The 19,354-nt window shown below is 46.4% G+C and overlaps 1 protein-coding gene and 1 long non-coding RNA gene across 3 annotated transcripts; one reads left to right on the forward strand and one right to left on the reverse strand.

Moving 5' to 3' along the window:
* Window positions 1–886: 886 nt before the first annotated feature.
* Window positions 887–8,988, reverse strand: UXT (ubiquitously expressed prefoldin like chaperone). Of its 2 annotated transcripts, XM_002719887.5 has the most exons (7): window positions 8,922–8,988; window positions 8,638–8,744; window positions 7,634–7,715; window positions 7,393–7,460; window positions 7,013–7,120; window positions 1,224–1,287; window positions 930–1,028 (listed from the first exon to the last, which is right to left on the reverse strand). In XM_002719887.5, exons 2-7 carry the CDS (start codon window positions 8,733–8,735, stop codon window positions 975–977), a joined length of 474 nt encoding a protein of 157 aa, XP_002719933.1. In that variant the 5' UTR covers window positions 8,736–8,744; window positions 8,922–8,988; the 3' UTR covers window positions 930–974. The 2 variants fall into 2 exon arrangements, with proteins under 2 accessions (XP_008270777.1, XP_002719933.1); XM_008272555.4 differs by lacking the exon at window positions 1,224–1,287 and having other exon boundaries at window positions 887–1,028; window positions 8,922–8,949.
* LOC127484850 (uncharacterized) lies at window positions 8,645–12,483 on the forward strand. Its single transcript, XR_011385565.1, has 2 exons — window positions 8,645–8,947; window positions 12,177–12,483. It is a non-coding gene; the product is annotated as an uncharacterized lncRNA (long non-coding RNA).
* The last annotated feature ends 6,871 nt before the right edge of the window (window positions 12,484–19,354 follow it).

Here is a 19,354-nt window from a genome sequence, read left to right on the forward strand (position 1 = left end):
GATTGGCTCAAAGAGAACCGACAGATCGTGGTTAATTGATAAGCTTGGGGGCGCCTGCCTCACACTGATTGGCCTAAACGGAATTGATGGCAGACAGACAGCCCCTAAGAATGGCGGGCGCGCGGGCCGGGGTGGGGTGCGGTGCTGTTCTCCGCTGATTGGAGGATTAGACTCCTAGACAGCTGCCAAAACACCAAGCAGGCGGTGCTGCACGCCACGCTGCTTAGCGGAAGCAGGACTTGTATAGAAATGGGCGTAGCAGCCAGCCGGGCTCTGCGTAGGCGGGCAGGGTAACTCTATAGTGATTGGCTAGAAGGGACGAATTTAGAAGGGAGCGGGGGTAGGAGGGCAGGATGGCTGCCAGACTCGCAAAGGAGCGTTGAGAAACTAAGTGCTCACAGAAAAGACAGGGTCAAGCTGTGGCTAGAGTTATTAAGGGGGCGGAACCTGGCTCTGTGCTGACTGGGGGGCTGGACCAGGGAGGGCAGAATTTGGCTCTGCGCCTATTGGTGGAAACTGGAAGCAGAGGCCAAGGTTGGGCTGAGCCTGGCGTGGGTGTAATTGATGGTACCTGAGGAACGATTGGGATTTGGGAGAAGGGTTAAACCTTAGGGCTAGGAGTGAAAGGCTGATTGCCATGGGAACAAACCTCCACCCTGAACCTGTCCATTCTCCATGGCAATTCAAAGGGCGATAGCCAGTAAAAGGAATGCAAGGAAGGGTGTGTGTGTGTGAGGTTGCCATGGTGACAGAGGGCAGAGCCTAAAGTCAAGTAGCAAATGCTGCCAGGCAATAGGCCGGAGGCAGGACTTCCAGGGTGCTTTAAAGGATCCATAGAGAAACTAGATCTTCCAATTAATGCTGGACTCTGGAAACAGGGTGCCTTGGCAACCCGCAGGAGTTAGGGGGAAAAAGAAGGGCCATGTGACTCAAAGGCATTCAGGATCTTTAATGTCGGAGGATGCGGTAAGTAGTCAATGGTGAGGCTTCTCTGGGAAATTCTGCAGGCCTTGTAGTTCTCTAAGCCCCTGAAAAAAAGGACAGAAAGGATTTAACAAGGGACGGGTCCAGGCCCCACCTCAGGCTTGCTCTGACCTCCCCGCCCTTGGATCCAGTTTAGAAGGAAAGATGGTCCTTTCCTTCGTCGGCTCTCTCCCTTCTTTAGGTCATCACCCTAACCACATCTGGACATAGAGGCTGGGAGTGGAGTGAGCTGCTCTCACCTCTAGCAACATGTGGATATGGGCCTTGATAGTCATGGAGTCCTTGGTGAGGCTGTTGCTGAGCCTGGAGAAAAGAAACGAGAATGTGCAAAGTGGGCCCCACTTATGAAGATGACCCTTCCTCATCACTTCAAGAACTACCTACATCTGGGATGACTTCCACCCATCTGCTGTGCAGAGATGCCTGACCACAGTCTGGACCTGATCCAAGGATTACCAAATGTCTAATGTATGCCAGTTTTAGGCACTGGGGAGATAGCAGCAAACACAACATACAAAAATCCTGCCTACACGGGGCTCAAATTCTTAGAGACAAATAAATGATGGACTAAAATATATGGTATGTCAGATGGTTCTAAGTATAATGAAAAAAGGAAGCAGTGATGGAGGGAAAGTAGTATGGGAGTGGGAGCTGCCATTTTTAATACAGTGCCTAGGGACAGCTCCATTGAGAAGCATTTGAGTGAAGCTGTAAAGAAGCAAATAGTGCTATATGAAGGCTGCACGGTGTTCCACACACAAGTAGCAGCAAATACAAAGGTGTTGAGGTGGGAGTGTGCCTGGCATGTTTGAGTCACAGCTAATAGGGCATTGTGGCTGGAGAAGAGTAAGTGAGAGGTACTAGAAGAGCTGAGGTCAGGGAGGTAAGGGGGTGGGTGCAGGGAGTGGGAGGCAGGCTGTGTAAACCTACAAGGCCATGTTAAAGAGCCTGGCTTTTCTGCTAAGTGAGCTGGATGCCAGGGGAGGGCTGTGAGCAGAGGAGGGAGGTGAACTGAGTTGGGTCACAGAGGATCCATTTGGATGCTGTGTAGAGTGACTAGGGATAAGGAGAGTAGTGTGGAAGCTGGAAGTCCAGTGAGGTGGCTATGGCAATAGTCCAGGTGAGCCATGGAGGATCAGACCACAGTGGCTGAGAAATGACTGGATTTAGGGTGCATTTTGGAAGTAGAGCCTACAGGATTTACCAAAGGGTCAGCTGTTGGGTGTGAGATAGGACGCTAGGAAGATGCTAAGGCCTAGGCACCCTGAATCTAGAAGTGCCTAAACCACCCTGGCTCCGGACTGCTGGGATACATAAAATAGTAAATTCCTTTTGTGTGAGCCAATTTGGATCAAGTCCCTCCTGAAATAATCCTCACTGATACAAAGAATGAGAAGGAACTGACTGAGAAAGAGTTAAGCAGCAAAAGGGCCCAGAGGCAGGAAAGAGTTTTTTAAGGAACAGCCAGGAGATCAGAAACTTAGAAATTAAGTGAACAGTGAAAGAAAGTGGTATAAGATAAAGTCCAAAAAGGTAGGAAGGGCTAGATCATGCAGGGTCTTCTTATTATGAGAAATGTGGATTTTATTATGCTGTCAATGGTGCAGTCAGTTTGAGGGGAAAATGAATCTAAGTACTGAATTAAAGTACATAGTAACAAGATAGGCTGTTACACTGGAAAAAATAGGATGAACTCATCTATATGCCAATACTTCGCACACTTTGTATTTCCAGCCCAGACCTTTCCTGAACCGGACTTGGGAGTTTTAACTCTATCTTCAAAAAATCGACTTCTGGGGCCCACCCTGTGGTGTAGTAGGCTAAGCCTCTGCATGTGGCACCAGCATCCCATATGGGCGCCAGTTCATGTGCCGGCTGCTCCTCTTCTGATCCAGCTCTCTGCTATGGCCTGGGAAAGCAGTGGAAGATGGCCCAAGTGCTTGGGCTGCTGCACCCATGAGAGAGATCTAGAGGAAACTCCTGGCTCCTGGCTTCAGAAAGGTGCAGCTCCAGACGTTACGTCCATCTGGGGAGTGAACCAACGGATGGAAGGCCTCTCTCTCTGTCTCTCCCTCTCTGTAACTCTACCTCTCAAATAAAACCTTTTCAAAAATCGACTTCAGTGTTCACTAAGCACTTCATACTTAACAGGCCTCAGATTGAGCTCTTGATCTTCCCCTCCAGATCTACTCTTCCCCTTCTCCTCTGCCTCAGATACTGGCAAATCCATTCTTTCAGTTGCTCCACCAAAAACCTGGACTCCTCTTTCTCACACCTAATGTTCAATCAACCATTCTTTTTAAAAACAAATTACAACAGCTCCCATCTATCCAAATGCTTCTTTAAGTGTTCTTTCTCCATAGCACTGCTAACATCTGACTTACATTTGTACTTCAAAAAGTTCATGGAAAATGGAAATGAATGTTCATTTTGGTGTAAAAAATTTGAAATTCATGCAGTTTTTTCATAATATGCATTTTCATAGATCTTTTGAAGACTTCTTTATTTTTTAAAAAGAGATTTATTTATTTATTTGAAAGGGAGAAAGAGAAAGAGAGAGAGGGAGAAAGAGGGAGAGAGGGAGGGAGGAAGAGGGAGAAAAGAGGGGGCAGAGGGAGAGAGAGGGATCAATCTTCCACCCGCTGCTTCACTTCTCAAATGGCCACGTTAGCTGGGACTGGGCCAGGCCGAAGCCAGGAGCCCAAACTCTATCTGGGTTTCCCACATAGGTGGCAGGAGTCCAAGGACTTGGAGCATCTTCCGCAGGCACATTGGCATAGAGCTGGATCATAGCTCTATGTAGAGCAGTCAGAACTCAAATTGGCACCCCTATGGGATTCCAGCATCATATGTGGCAGCTTAACCCTAAGCACCACAAGGCCGGCCCACTGAAGACTCCTTGTGTGCATGTATTTTAACTTTTTTTTGTACTAAAATTAATGTCTTTTAATTCCATATCCCATGAATTGTTTGAAATTCTCTCATACTACAATTTACTTACTTATTGTCTGTCTCCCCTGACTAGAATGGTCAGCTGTGTGAAGGTGAAGGCTTTGGTCTGTTTTATTCCTGTTGAATCCCCTGGAACCAGAACAGTGTGTGGCACAGAGTAGGTATCCAGTGTATGCTGAATGAATAAGTGAATGACTAAGCCACTCAAAGGAGCCTGAAGTCCTCACAAGGTAAGTGAGTCTATGTTTAGGTACAAAAAATGAAGCATGGTGCTGTTGCTAGAGAGTGTCAATACTTTCAAGGTTATTTGGGGTAGTGTCCAAAGAACAGGGCAATAAAGTTGATAAGATCCAAACCAACAGTTTTAATGTCAAAAAGGAGAACAGCGGCTAGCATTGTGGAACAGCAGGTTAAGCCGCCACTTGTGATGCTGGCACCAGCTATTTGGGCACCGGTTCACGTCCTGGGGGCTCCATTTCAAATCCAGCTCCCTGCTAATGCTCCTGGGAAAGCAGCAGCAGATGACCCAAGTGCTCAGTCCCCTGCCACCCAGCAGGAAACCCAGATGGAACTCCAGGCTCCTGGCTTTGGTCTGTCCCATCCCTGGCTGTTGCAGCTATTTGGGGAGTGAACAAGTGAATAAAAGAGCCTTCTCTCTCTGTCTCTCGTCCTCTCTCTCTGTAACTCTACCTTTCAAATAAATAAATAAATCTAAAAAAAGACAGAACAAAATTAGCTACTGCAACAATGAAACAAGCTTAGTCTATGAGTGGCTGTGAAGTTAACCCTTAAAGGGAGAAAAACATGAAATTTACCAAATGCTAGTTGTAACACAAAAGGAATATGTTTAATTTTTACTACTGACGTAATATGTAAAGCATTGTTAACAGTAAGATGGTTAGGCTGTTTCCTCTATAGTTACATGTCTGTTTGCAGACGTGCACTCCTTTCAGGCTTAACAGGAAAGAAGATATAGAGACTTGCTCTCCTCCATCCCCTCCAAAATATACTAAGAACAGGAAAAACTGATGGGCAGTTTTGCTTACATGAAATAACCACAAAGAATGTCCCAGATAGTTGATACAGACTCAAATTTTTATCTTCTAGAAATATTAAACTTCTAGGCAGTCCAACCACTAATAATAAAGCAATAAGAGACTCAACCACATTTTTTATCATACTAATAGACCAGGTAAGGGGACAGGCACTGATAACTTATATACCTAATTTTTGAGAAATATAGAGTCTCAAAAACTTAAAATATATTTAAAAAGCCCAGGAATCTTTTGTGACATAAAAGGAAAGCTATGATATAAAGACTGAACTTGGTCTAAATGACTACCAGTTCAGAACTGCATTGACCATGGAGGCAGACTCCTTGATCAAACTATTCACTAACTGGTCCGATCACCAAGATTTAGACATCTCAGCAGGTCTGATATTCTTTTGAGTCCAGTAAAACAGAAGCCCAAGAAAGATCTGAAAAGAGAAAAATTACTGAACACCTAAGAGAGGCAACTCTGAAAGAAATTAATGTAGGAATAAGCATAAACATAACCAAGAAGAAATTTGACATCAGTGGTATCCACACTTGTGAGCTGTTGTTAGTCTAAGCCTATCACTCAGAGCCCTCACATTTGTTCCATCTGAGCCCTGTTTGCCTTTCTTGGCAGTTTCTCCAGCAGGCCAGGTGCACTGCTCCCCTTGCTGGAAATGCTCTTCTCCAGACAGCCCCCTGGCTTGTTCATTCAAATAACTCAAATGGAACCTCTGCTGGGCAGCCTTCCTCAGCTGCATTTCAAACCCAATTGTCCTTCCTTATTCAACAACTTAAAACTCAAATGGAGCCCACCCTTTCTCTCCCCATCACCACCAACATAGATCTGTTCCATTCACTGCTTCAGTAATTCATTCAACAAACACAGAGGGTCTGCTACCTGCTGGGTAGTATTCTAATCACCTGAGGTCTAGACAAAGTTTCTCCCTTTGTAAAGCTTACATCCTAACTGGAGGAGATGATATGTATGAGTAAGAAATAAATTACACAGTAAATATTAGCAAGTGACAAATGCTAGGTAGAAAAGAAAAAAGAACAAGAGAGGGGAATCAAAGACTACTAGGGGTTGCAATTATATAGTTAGGTTATGAAAGACTTTGTTGAGGAAAACACATTTAAGCAGGACAATGGAGTGAGGAGAAAAGAAGCCACAGGAGTACTGGGGAAAGAGCACTGCAAGCAGAGAAAACAGCCATGGCATCTGCCCTGAGGTGAGAGCATTCTTGGGACATTTAAAGCAGCATGTGCAAGTCACTGTGGCAAGAGCACAGCAATGAGCAGGAAAATGAACATGTTAAATTAGAGGTAACCTGTTTTACTGTTACTGATTTACAGGCTGAGGCCTCATGGATCCGGTCATAGTTGTATTTAGGTCTAATAATACAGTCCCTCTAGAATGTAAGCTCTCAAGAAACTCTTCTGTCTTGTTCCCTGGGGCATCTCCACTGTCAAGCACAGAGTGTGGTAAACAGAAGATGCCCAATATGTTTGTGTGAATGAATGATACAAAGCTCCCTTACTGGAGTGTTTATTATGTGCTATACCTGGGGCTGAACTTTGCATCCCCTTTCCTCAGCTACAGCCCAGAGGAGGAACGGAGGTAGGTCTCTAACTTAAGGGAGAAGAGTGTTGAAAATGGTGGGGTGTTGGGGCCAATGCAATGGCACAGGTCAATCCTCCACCTGTGGCGCCGGCATCTTATATAGGCACCAGTTCTAGTCCCGGTTGCTCCACTTCCAATCCAGCTCTCTGCTATAGCCTGGGAAAGCAATAGAAGATGGCCCAAGTGCTTGGGCCCCTGCACCCACGTGGGAGACCTGGAAGAAGCACCTGGTTTCTGGCTTTGGATCTGCGCAGCTCCAGCAGTTGCAGCCATCTGGGGAGTGAACCAACAGAAGGAAGACCTTTCTCCCTATCTCTCCCTCTCACTGTCTGTAACTCTACTTCTCAAATAAAATAAATAAATTCTTTAAAAAAATGGTGGGGTGTTTTAGATACTACCTTCAAGAATGCACTTACTGTGTGAGGAGTGAGCTCTTACGATCAATGAACTTGAGAGCTTCTGCCAGTGTTAATTCCAGGAAAAAACCATATCCCAGGGCCACATAGATGCGTGAAGTATCTGAGCTGAGGAGAGAGAGGTTAGAGGAAGTGGAAGACATCCTTATTACTGTTTATCATACCATACAGTTTAGTTAATTTTTTACTCCCTCCCCTTCCCCAAATTGAGACTCTGGGAAGACAGGGACTTTATTCTATTTTATTTCTTGTCATATTCCCAGTACTTAGGTTATGTCCTAAGGTATGTAAAATCTAGCACAGTGTTTGGTACATAGAAGATGGTAAAAAAAAAATATCTTGCATGAAGGAAGGGCTCAGAAGGGCGGGTAGACACTCACACCACTGTGTCAACGAAGAAGTTACAGCCCAAATCCACCTGCATATATAACTCCGATTGCTTAGCTTCCTGTGGGGCCAGGGAAAAAGAGGTAGGGGTCAGTGGTCAATTTGTAGGTCAGGTGACAGGTTTTGGTCTAGGGTCTCTCTTCTCAGTTCCTTCCCATGCTCCCCCCATCACACACATACCAAAACCAAATGAAAAAAAAAAAAAAAAACAGTACCCAACCATGATATATCTACCTGGAGTCGTTCAATGACATTTCTTAGCTGAAGGTATTTGGCCAGCTGCTCATATACCTTGTCTCGATGGTCCAGCACCTTTCTGATGGGACAAAAGTACAAATGGTGACCAACAGGCAGCTTTGTCCTCCTTGGGAAACCTTATACCATGATTCTTTGAGGTGCTCCAGTTACCATGCTCTAAGTAGGCCTTTTAGTGTAGAAGTTAAAATTCTGGACACTGGGTCAGACTGCCTGGGTTTGAATCTGGGTTCTACCCTTTGCTAGTGGTGTGACTTCACTAAGTAAACTGTTCTATATGCAGTTTTCTCATCTACAAAATAGGAGTGGCATTCTAACCTCACGGAGGCACTGGGATTAAATGAATGTTTACTATAAGACACTTAGAATGATGTCTTCCAAATGATAAGCTTTATATACGTGTTAGCTCTTACTATTATTACACTTTACTCCCAAATGTCAATCTCTATGTCTCATCTTCACCCTAGAAAAATCCTCCACCCCTTTCGGGATGCTCATAGTCTAAGCCTTACTTCCTGCTCAGATTAGTAATAATAGCTTTTCACATTCCTTGAACCTTTAACATATTTCAGGCATCACACTTTTTTAAACTCAACCACTGCATGAATAAGGTTCCGTAATAAACTTCCTCATTTTACTGATTTGAGAAATTTATAAGGCACAGAAAGGAGGGGCAAGGTGCGATGTTTACACGGATGGCAGGTAGCCGAGCCAGAACTCAAACCCCAGAACTGTGGATCTGGAATTTGGCCCTTAATCCATTAAGCAACATCGGGACCGCGCATGCGCAGACACGCCCTATGAACGCCACGTCCTAGCCAAATCGCACCCCGGAAGTCGCTCCTCCTTTCCCCTTCGAATGGCGCGTGGTGACGGGCTCCGAACGTCTCGCCCACCAATCTGAAGGCTTGGCCCCCGACTTTAAACGCCCCACCCACCACGTGGACTATTCTGAAGGCCCCGCCCCTCTCGCTGTCACTCACCGCAAGTCCCGCTGCAGCACGTCACTGATGAAGGCCTCATAGCGCAGAACTTTCTCTCCCGTGGCCTCAACCACCCGCCCTTTAGGGGGCGTCTCCATTATGGGCTCCTGGGGAATGAGCAGAGGGAAGACCACGTTGACCACTTCAGTATGGACTCATGCAGGTCATCTCCACCCTCTCAACGTTGGGAAATGGGCACGTTCGGGTCCTGCTGGGGGTTCCGCCTTCTGCCCTTCCCAACTCTAGGACTCGGCCACCCAGGGATACCAAAATGCGGCCCTTACCTGAGGGCCGCCGGCGATAAGAACGGGTTGGTATAACCGCGGCTTCCGGGTGGCGCGGGTGAATGACGTATAACAAGCGCGCTGACCAACCAAATAAGCAGGTGGGGAGGGGCGGTCCTGAAAGGAAGTAAGACCCGCCAAGGGGAAAAAGAGAAGGTCAGGGCTTTACTGAATCAAAGGAGATCAGGTAGGACTGTAGGGCGTGGGAGCAGAGATCCTTTGGCAATGAACTAGCCTATTGGAAACTGCACAAGCAGCGCGTGGAGCCTGTGGGGACTGTTCGCGGCTTTTGTGGATTTGGCGGTTTCCAGGGGAGGTAGAACGCACAGGTGGAGGTAGAGCTAGGGAATGAAGCGTTTAGTATTTAAAAGGCAGAGCCTGGGAGGCGGACAGGCAAGTCACATCTTGACTTCACCCGAGAGGTTCGCGTTTCACTCCCGGTGATGGGAACGAGTATGAGCATTTAAAAACTTTTTAATGGAGACGCATTTTTCTAGAATTCCTCTTTGAGGATTGCAGCTCTGTGGCCCACAATCTATGACTGGAGCTAAGCAGAGATTGGCAATACTATGTGTAAGCATCTCATTTTATTAGTCAAATGGAGGGTCCCTGAGTCGTTTGCAAAAGATCTGCTATTTTGTACTTAGGAATAATCCCGTGTGTTTAATTAAATGGGCAAGCTTTTTCTTTGTATGCACTCAAGTGATTGAATGCCTGTATTTTGCATCTTTAGCATCTAACCCAGCAAGTCCTGGCCTGAGCCCAGAGGAGAATTCAGATGCTCGCACCCCCAAATGCTATTCCCATATCTAGAGCCTAGAGTCCTTACCCTTACTTGTGAAGTCTTCCCAAGTAATTTGCGTGTAAAAGTTCGGTTGTCCTTTCCAAATTCTCAAACCTGTTTGTTAAGCTTTTCTTTGCCTTCAGGAAAAAGTGACTGTAAAAGGAACATTGAGTTTTTTTGTTTTTTTTTTTTTTTGTTTTGTTTTGTTTTGTTTTGACATGAGAGTTCTTTTAAAAGTTTGTGGGAAAATAGAATTAAACCGTGGTTAAGTCCCTGCTTGGAACACTAGCATCACATGTTGGTGGAGTGCCTGGTTCGAGTCCCAGCTCCTTCACTTTGGATCCAGGTTTCTGATAATGCATACCCTGGGAGGCAGCAGATGATGACTGACATAGTTGGGTCCCGTAAAATATGTAAGAGACTCAGATGAAGTTCTGGACTCCTTATTTCAGCCTGGCCTAGTCCTTGCTTTTGCCAGCATTTGGGGAGTATCCCAGAGGATAGAAGATCACTCTGTCTGACTTTCAAATAAAATGAAAATAAATAAATAACGTAAAGAAAAATAAGATTGGTTTGGTTCAAAATTTTTGAAATCCATTTATAATTTCTTCATAGTGTGCAATTTCCATGAACTTTTTGAAGACTCCGTGTATGCATGGCTTTCAAAAGTTTTTCGCACCAGAATAAATTTACATTTTAATTCGTTTCCATAAACTTTCTGAAGTACCCTCATACTTTTTTTTTAAATTTCACGTTATAGTTAAAATTACATTTAGTGTGATTTTTTTTTTAATTTATCTATTCGAAAGGCAGAGTGACAGAGAGAGAAAGGGATCTTCCATTCGCTGGTTCACTCCCCAAATGATAACAGCAGCTGGGGCCCAGCCAGGCCAAAGCCAGGAACTAGGAATTTCATCTGCGTCTCCCATGTGGGTAGTAGGGACCCAAGTACTAGGGACATCCTCCATTGCTTTCCCAGGTGCATTGGCAGGGAGCTGGATCGGAAGCAGAGCAGCCAGAATTCAAACCAGCACTCTATATGGGATGCTGGCATCACAGGCTTCACAGGTGGCAGCCTGCTGTGCCACAATGCTATTTATTGTGATTTAAACAAACACTAAGTAGTTAGACAAAGATTCAGTTAAGGTTAATCTCTACCACTTTCTTGTGAAAAAGATAAAGCATTTGTTACCTTTATTTGGCAGCAGGAACACATATCGTTCTGATGGGCTGAGGATGGGTCTGGGCAGGCCTATTAATTTATATTTCACAAAAAACACTTTTCTGTTTTTAAAAATAATCACTTTTCTATTTTAAAAATCTGTTTGTTTGCTTTATTGGAAAGGCAGATTGACAGAGAAAGAATGAGAGAGCGAGATCTTCCATCCACTGGTTCACTTCCCAAATGTCCTCAACTGTGAGGGCTAGGCCAGGCTGAATCCTGGAGCCAAGAACCCTATCTAGATCTTCCATGTGGGCTGCTTGCCCAATTACTTGGGCCATCACCTGCCAACTCCTAGGCACATTAGCAGGAAGCTAGATGGGAAGCATAGTAGCTGGGACTTGAACTGACACTCCAGTATAAGATGCTGGTGTCCCAAGCGGCAGCTTAACATGCTGCACCACAGTGCTAGCCCCAGCAACATCAACCCCCATTTTTTTAAAAAAACATATGTCCTGGACTGGCATTGTATAGTGGCTAAAGCCAACTCCTACAACACTGGTATCCCATATGGGCACCAGTTCAAGTCCCAGCTGCTCCACTTCCTATCCAGCTCCCTGCTGATGGCCTGGGAAAGCAGCAGAGGATGACCCAGGTGCCACCCATATGGGAGACCCAGAAGAAGCTCCTGGCTCCTGGCTTCAGCCTAGCCCAGCCCTGGATATTACAGACATCTGGGAGGTAAACCAGCAGATGGAAGATCCCTCTCTCTCTCTGCCTTTCAAATGAATAAATAAATCTTAAAAGAAAAATGTTGCCAATTTTGTTTTTACATTTCGTTTTTATAAAGAATTTTATTTATTTGAAAGACAGAGTTACAGAGAGAGGTAGAGCCAGAGAGAGAGGTCTGCCATTCTGCTGGTTCACTCCCCAAATGACTGCATTGGCCAAAGTTGAGCTGATCTAAAGCCAGAAGCCAGGAGCTTCTTCTGGGTCTCCCACGTGGATGCAGGGGCCCAAGGACTTGGGCCATCTTCTACTGCTTTCCCAGGCCATAGCAGAGAGCAGGATTGGAAGTGGAGCAGCCAGGACTCAAGCCCAGTGCCCATATGGGATGCAGGCTGGCTTTAACCCACTGTGCCACAGTGCCAGCCCCTACATTTCTAATCTATAGAAAAGTTGACAGTGAACACACATAGAGCCTTCACTGAGGTTTACTAGTTGTGAATTGTTGGGGAATAGTTCGTGGCGGCATTGCTAGGCAGAGGTTTTTAGTTTCAGTTTTGACCGGGGGCTTTCCAACGGGCAGGGCTCTCCAGAGGTGGAGGGATTGAGGTCGCAGTAAACAACAAGATGGCGCCAGGACCCCTGCAGTGAGTCTGCCTGCCTGCCTGCTGTGTGACACCTCACCTGATTGGCCGAAGGATGCGTGCCCTTCATGTGAACAGAGACCGGATTGGTGTGCCTAATGCATGGACTCTAGCTTGCTTCTGATTGGTCACATTTTGTATATAAGCCGTGGGTATAAGGAGGAAGCTCTCTCTCCTCTCCTTTCCTCCTCCCTCTCTACCTCTGTCACATCTACTTTCTCTAATAAAAAGTCTACTGAAGACCGATAAGTGCCGTTCGTTCTTTTCTTATTCTTTTCTCGCCCGAGAAACCGTCGTCGCAGGCCCTGGGTTGAGTCTGCTGGCCAGACTCCCCGAGACGCTCACGGCAAGTGGTGCCGTGTCTCGGATTCCTCAGCGAGGGACAAGTGGCAGAGAAGGTAAGAAAACTTAAAACGTACATATACGGAAATCTAGGGGATAAAGCCTAGGACCACCGCGGTTTTGAGTAAGCAAATCAGGTTGCAACCATGGGAAATACACCCTCAGTTGCCAAAATGCGGCTGCTCTTCAACCGATTGTTGAGAGCGACAGGGACGCCCGGCAAAGCTGCAACTGTCTGCTCTTTCACCAGAGCAGTGGTGAAAGTTTTGCCGTGGTTCATAGAAGGAGGGGATTTATCAAGGGAGAACTGGCGCACGGTAGGAAGGGAACTGCATGCCGCTAAAGTTGAAGAAACGGTCTTACGAATGTGGTACTTGGTTGATAACGCTTTGGCTACAGACTCAGAAACCATAGGGCAATTGCTGGATGAAGGTTTAAAAATTTTAGAAAAGATAGGCAAGGATTCCAAGGATAGCAGCAGCAAAGATTTGGAGGAGGAAAGTGGCGCTGGTGGAGGGATGCCAAGTAAGAAGAGCATCCCTCCCTCTGATATCTCCCCACCACTTTATCCTCCGCTGCCTTCCGTCCCACCTTACCCTGAGGATTCTCCCCACTGTTGCTGCCTTGCTAGCAGTGCCCCACAGTGGAGCCCCGTTGTACTCGGTTCGGGGAGGACGGCAGTGAAGGAAAAGGGAAGGGCCATGACTCCCGTTGACCCAGAGGAGGAGGAGCGAGACAGCCCTGTCGGCAGGGGAATCCAATCCCACTGAGGGCCGATTCCGGATTGGTCACAATTCTATAAACCACAACAGATATTCCCGGTATTCATAGATCAACAGGGCAATAGAGGTTGGACACCGGTGGACTTTAAACTTCTTAAGGAATTGCAGCAAGCAGTACAACTTTATGGGACCCATGCAAATTTTACTAAGGCAGTCGTTGAAGGCATGGGATCGGGAGGCCTTATAGTGGAAGATTGGAGAAACATAGTCAAGGCAGTTTTGTCAGGGGGTGACTCTCTTCTATGGGCCGCAGCTTATGGGGAGCTAGCAAAAAAACAGGCACTGGCCAATAGGGCCAACAGGCAACCCGCTTGGAATGAGGATATGTGTCGCTCCCCCTCTTCGTGGAGGAACGACACTAAGCCCTGCCTAGGCTTCATATCCGAGTCACGGCACCATTATGTCACTCCCCCTCTTCGCGGAGGAACGACACAGGACCCTGCGCTGTTCTTTTGTCTGCTCGGCCCTCCCCGGGTTTGCTGCTGGTTCTTCCCGGGTTGGCTGCTGGTCCTTCCCAGGTTGGCTACCGTCCCCTCCACCTCCGTGGAAGGGCGGTTCCCCCTGCCACATTCCCCACTTCCGCGGGGGAGCGGCACACCGCCGGCCGGCTCTCTTGGGGGCTGCACAGGTGTTCCTCTTAGATGTTCCCCTTAGATGTTCCTGGTGCATGCCGTCTCTCTCCTCCTTTATAGTCCTCTTCCACCAATCCCAACTCTGCTACCCACACGCCGAGTACGCTGCTCTCCTCCAATCAGGAGCAGGTCCCACAGTTTATTGGTTGAACTGGAGGCAGCTGTGTAGAAGCTGTTTCCCTTCTCAGCGCCATATTGTGGGAAAGCAGATGCATAGAATAAGTCTTAATTCCAGTAACTTAGTCTAGTCCGAGTTGCTCCCCACAGATATGTTAACTGGGAATGGAGCCTTTGACACAGAGGACGCGCAAGCGTGGTGCCCAAACGAAGTACTGATGCAAGTTCGAGACATGGCTCTTCGGGCTTGGAAGGTGGTCCCAAAAAAGGGGGAAATTAAACACAGTCTTACGAAAATAATCCAAGGTCCCAATGAACCATATGCAGACTTTATTAACAGTCTGTTTGAAGCTGCGGGCAATTTGTTTGAGTCGGTGGATGAAGCCGCCCCATTGTTAAGGAGATTGGCCTATGAGCAAGCTAATAAAACGTGCTGTACAGCACTCAGACTTTGGCAACATAAAGACATTCCCACTTTCATAAAAATATGTTGGGATGTGATGGATGATATTGCGCCCAGAGCCCATGCTGCCATGGCTATGGCAAAAACTATACGAGGTAATAGCTGTAAATGTTTCAGCTGCGGCAAAGAGGGCCACTTAAAAAAGGATTGCAGGGAAACTAGGACACAGGGCCGGCAACCAGGACTATGCCCCAGGTGTGGAAAAGGAAACCACTGGGCCAATGAATGCTACTCAAAAATGGACAAAGCAGGCAATCCCTTAGAACAAAAAACAAACAAATGCTCTCAGTCGCCAAAAAATGGGAACTGGGCCCCAGTGCCCCGGGGCCCCAAACAACAGTGGGTGCAAAAGACTCGGAAAACAACAACCAACAGGTATATCCTGTTTCAAGCTCCGAGCCACAACTGCCTCAATATTAACCCCCTCAATGGGAACGCAGGCAGTGGAGGTAGAGCCGACCACAGGACAAGCCCCCTTGCAAGGTGTAGCGCTCATCATTGGCAAAGCCACCAATTCACTTAAAGGGCTCCAGATTGTCCCAGGATGACTGACTTTCCTGCAAGAGAAATGAAAAGTGTTCTTACAGACCACGAGCCAGGCTGCGCTAATCGAGCCAGGGCAGCCTCTTGCTCAAGCACTACATTGGCCTACCATTGCAGACCATAGGGGGAAGCAGGGAATTCACCTTGTGGCCTTAACTATGACATTGGATAATCGACCTATTTGGGCCTTAACAATTAAAGGAAAGACTATTAGGGGATTATTAGATACTGGGGCCGATGTGAGCATTAATGCACGAAAGGATTGGCCCTCCTCCTGGCCCCTGCAGGAGTCAGACAATACACTTGTAGGATTAGGAATGACGGAGGCGCCACCCAGGAGCGCAGAAGTCCTAGAATGGCAGGATGAAGAACAACATAAGAGACAGTTTCAACCATACGTATGTAACCTCCCCATCACGCTGTGGGGGAGAGAAGTACTGGTACAATTAGGACTCACACTCACAGATGGTAACAGTAAAGCTGGCGTGGGCTGGCAAATGATGGCAAAATGGGATACAAACAAGGAGGCTTAGGTAAACATGGACAAGGCATAGTTGAGCCTGTCAAAGTGAAACAAAGGAAAGACAGGTCAGGACTGGGTTTTCAAAAGGGGCCACTGAACAGCAGCCAATTCCCTTAACATGGCTTACGGACACCCCAGTGTGGATTCCGCAGTGGCCCCTACCTTCTCCTAAGTTGGCTGCTGTTAAACAATTGGTTAAAGAACAATTAGAGGCAGGACATTTGAGGTCCACCTCGCCATGGAACACACCCATCTTTATAATAAAAAAGAAATCTGGTAAATACCGTCTTCTTCATGATCTCAGAGCCATTAATCGGCAGATGCAGCCTATGGGAGCCCTGCAACCAGGCCTCCCAGTGCCAACTATGATACCTCAAAACTGGAAAGTGCTAGTAATAGACCTAAAAGATTGCTTCTTTTCCATTCCATTTCACCCACAAGACACCCGATGCTTTGCCTTTACAATTCCCGCTGAAAATCATGCAGCCCCCAACGAATGTTATGAGTGGAGAGTCTTGCCACAAGGCATGACAAATAGTCCTACTCTATGTCAATTATATGTGGCACAGGCCATCTTGCCAGTAAGACAACAATTTCCTGAGATTAAAGTGCTACATTATATGGATGATATCCTCCTTGCCACTCAGGACGACCACACCATTCTGGCGGCATTTACTGCCTTGCAAAAACAACTCACTAATAATGGTCTACAAATAGCTCCAGAAAAAATTTAATCTCAAACTGTTGTACAGTACTTGGGCCTAAAAGTAACCCCCACTAAGGTCATGCCTCTTGATTTTAATATTTCAACACATAAAAACACTCAATGATCTCCAAGGGCTCTGTGGACACTTAAATTGGATACGACCTTACTGTAAATTAACCACTGAAGAGATGCAACCTCTATTTCGACTTCTAGAAGGGGATTCTAATCTTAATTCTCCCAGGCAATTGACCCCTCAGGCAAAAGAGGTGATCTTCTTGTTCGAACAAAGACTCAAAACCACTGCCATGCAGCGTTGTGACCCCGCCCAAGAAATTCAAATTTTGATTTTCATAGAGTTTCACTACCCATATGCCCTACTCTGGCAAGGATGGCCTCTCTTGTTCATATATCCTCATAATCATTTACCAAAAGTAATACTCCCATATGGAGAAGCATTGGGAAACCTGGCTATACAGACTGCCAACAAGGCTTTAGAACTTTCAGGACGTGTGCCACACTGATGTGTGACACCATTCGACTCTCAAGTAATTAGGGAATGGGGCAAGGAAGTTTGGCAATGGGCTCATATGATGGCACACTTAAATATAGAAATTGATAATCATTATCCCAGTCATCCCTTTATTTCATTCTGTAAAAATGTACCTGTACATTACTTCAAAAGGGTGTATAACAACCCTATTGCAAATGCCCCAATAGCCTTTACTGATGGTGCAAAAGGGGGCACCGGAGCCGCGGTAGTCAGTGCTCAATGTCATTTCGTACTTACTATGTCTCCATCCCCTCAGCATGCGGAACTAGCCATAGTATCAAAAATATTGCTTCTCTACACACAACCTATTAATATCCTATCCGACAGTGCCTATGTAGTTAATGCTGTCAAACTAATGTTGTCCCCTGTTATATTATCCTGCCATTCCACTGTTTTCCCTTATCTAGATGCTGTTCGTCAGGCTATATACACCCGAGTCACTCCTCTATTTATAGGGCATATTAGAACTCATTCTCAGCTACCTGGTCCCCTAGCCTTAGGCAATCACTTAGCCGATCAATATTCTCGCTTCCAACTTGCATGCTCAGCCCTAGAATTAGCAAGAGAGTTTCACCAAAAATGGCCTGTAAATATCCTAACCCTCAGCAAAAGGTTTAACATTCAACTTGCCAAGGCCAAAGACATTGTCCGTACCTGTGAGCAATGCATGATACATATTCCTCTGCCTGCACCTACAGGGGCTAACCCCAGAGGATTGTATCCCTGTCACATTTGGCAAATGGACGTCACTCACATACTTTCATTTGGCAGAGTTAATTGTGTTCATGTCACTGTGGACACATACTCAGGTGTGGTCATGGCTTCGGCCATGGCCAAAGAATCCACCACTTGTGTCGTTCAACATTGTTTACAATGTTTTGCCACCTGGGGAACCCCACAAGTCATTAAAACAGACAATGGTCCCGCTTACACCTCTGCAAAATTTTGAGATTTCTTAATACAATTCGGCATCCAACATATAACTGGAATTCCCTATAATCCACAGGGTCAAGGCATAGTAGAATGTACCAATCAGTATCTAAAACTTATCATTAATAAACAAAAAGGGGTAGTAGGAGTATTATCCTCCTCACCCAAAGATATCTTGAACACAGCCCTATACACCATAAATTTTTTAAATCAGAAATCGGATGGCACCACTCCAGCCGAACGGCATGCACGTTCCGCTGAGAAGCCAAGTAAAGAATGGGTGATGTGGAAGGATCCACAGGATAATCAATGGAAAGGCCCGTTCCCAATATTACGACGGGTGCAAGGCGCAGTTTGTTTTCTCCCACAGGACGCGACACGTCCAGTGTGGACCCCGGAAAGAAGGACAAGGAGATTAGACAAGCCATCGAAGGACGATGCTTACCATCTGGAACAGGACGAGGAGATCGCTGACGCACCACATCCTCCTGAAGATCCTCCTATCCACCGCAACCAGCAGCTCTGATGAGGGCAACCCCTACTAGGGGCTCCTTTGGGCGCTCCCTTTTCCTCTCCCTTTATCTAACTCTTCCAAGATCCTCCCCTTAATGTACTTAGCCAATGTTACTCTTGGTCAGCGCTACAATGTTCCGGCTGCTGACCCGGTAGCTTCGCCTAGCTCTGCTTAAGCTGGCCTGAATCTCACCTTATCTCTAGCCGGATCTCTTTCAGATAAGCAAGGACGGTATGGATGAGTGTGGGTTTAATCACACCCACCCTTCACCATGCATTGTTTTACTCCCTTTTGTTCTCAGCGATTTTGTGAATGTTTCCCACTCCAACTCTTCATATCAGAATAATTCCGGCAACGTGGCCTCTTTCTCCTCTAATAGCATTCCACTGTGTTGTCTCCACTGCACTTCTAACAAGCCTTTACCTATTGTAGACCTCATCCAGCATTGTAAATCCCCAGTCAACCCTGTACGCCCCGCTTTCTCATCTTGCTTATCTAGCACGGTTCACGTGCAGTTAGGTCATGGATTCTTTCTCACTCACCATGCATTATTCGGGGGCTGGACAGCCCTCAATAATTCAGTCATTACCCGCTTTACTACTACAAATGTGACCTGTTCCAACCCTCATTCCAATAACACCCACATACAGCCGCTCAGTAACAGCATACAGGCTTGGTCCAACCAAAATATGTTTGAAACCGATGAGGATGGTAGTGTGTGGGACCCATTTGTTATGTGTAATGCTGCTGGAGTGTGGGGAGCAACTTGGACTAGACTGTTACTGGAATTAAGACTTATTCTATGCATCTGCTCTCCCACAATATGGCGCTGAGAAGGGAGAAACAGCTTCTACACAGCTGCCTCCAGTTCAACCAATAAACTGTAGGACCTGCTCCTGATTGGAGGAGAGCAGCGTACTCGGCGTGTGGGTAGCAGAGTTGGGATTGGTGGAAGAGGACTATAAAGGAGGAGAGAGACAACATGCACCAGGAACATCTAAGAGGAACATCTATC

The sequence above is a fragment of the Oryctolagus cuniculus genome, chromosome X (assembly GCF_964237555.1).
Source record: "Oryctolagus cuniculus chromosome X, mOryCun1.1, whole genome shotgun sequence".
Lineage (NCBI taxonomy): Eukaryota > Metazoa > Chordata > Mammalia > Lagomorpha > Leporidae > Oryctolagus > Oryctolagus cuniculus.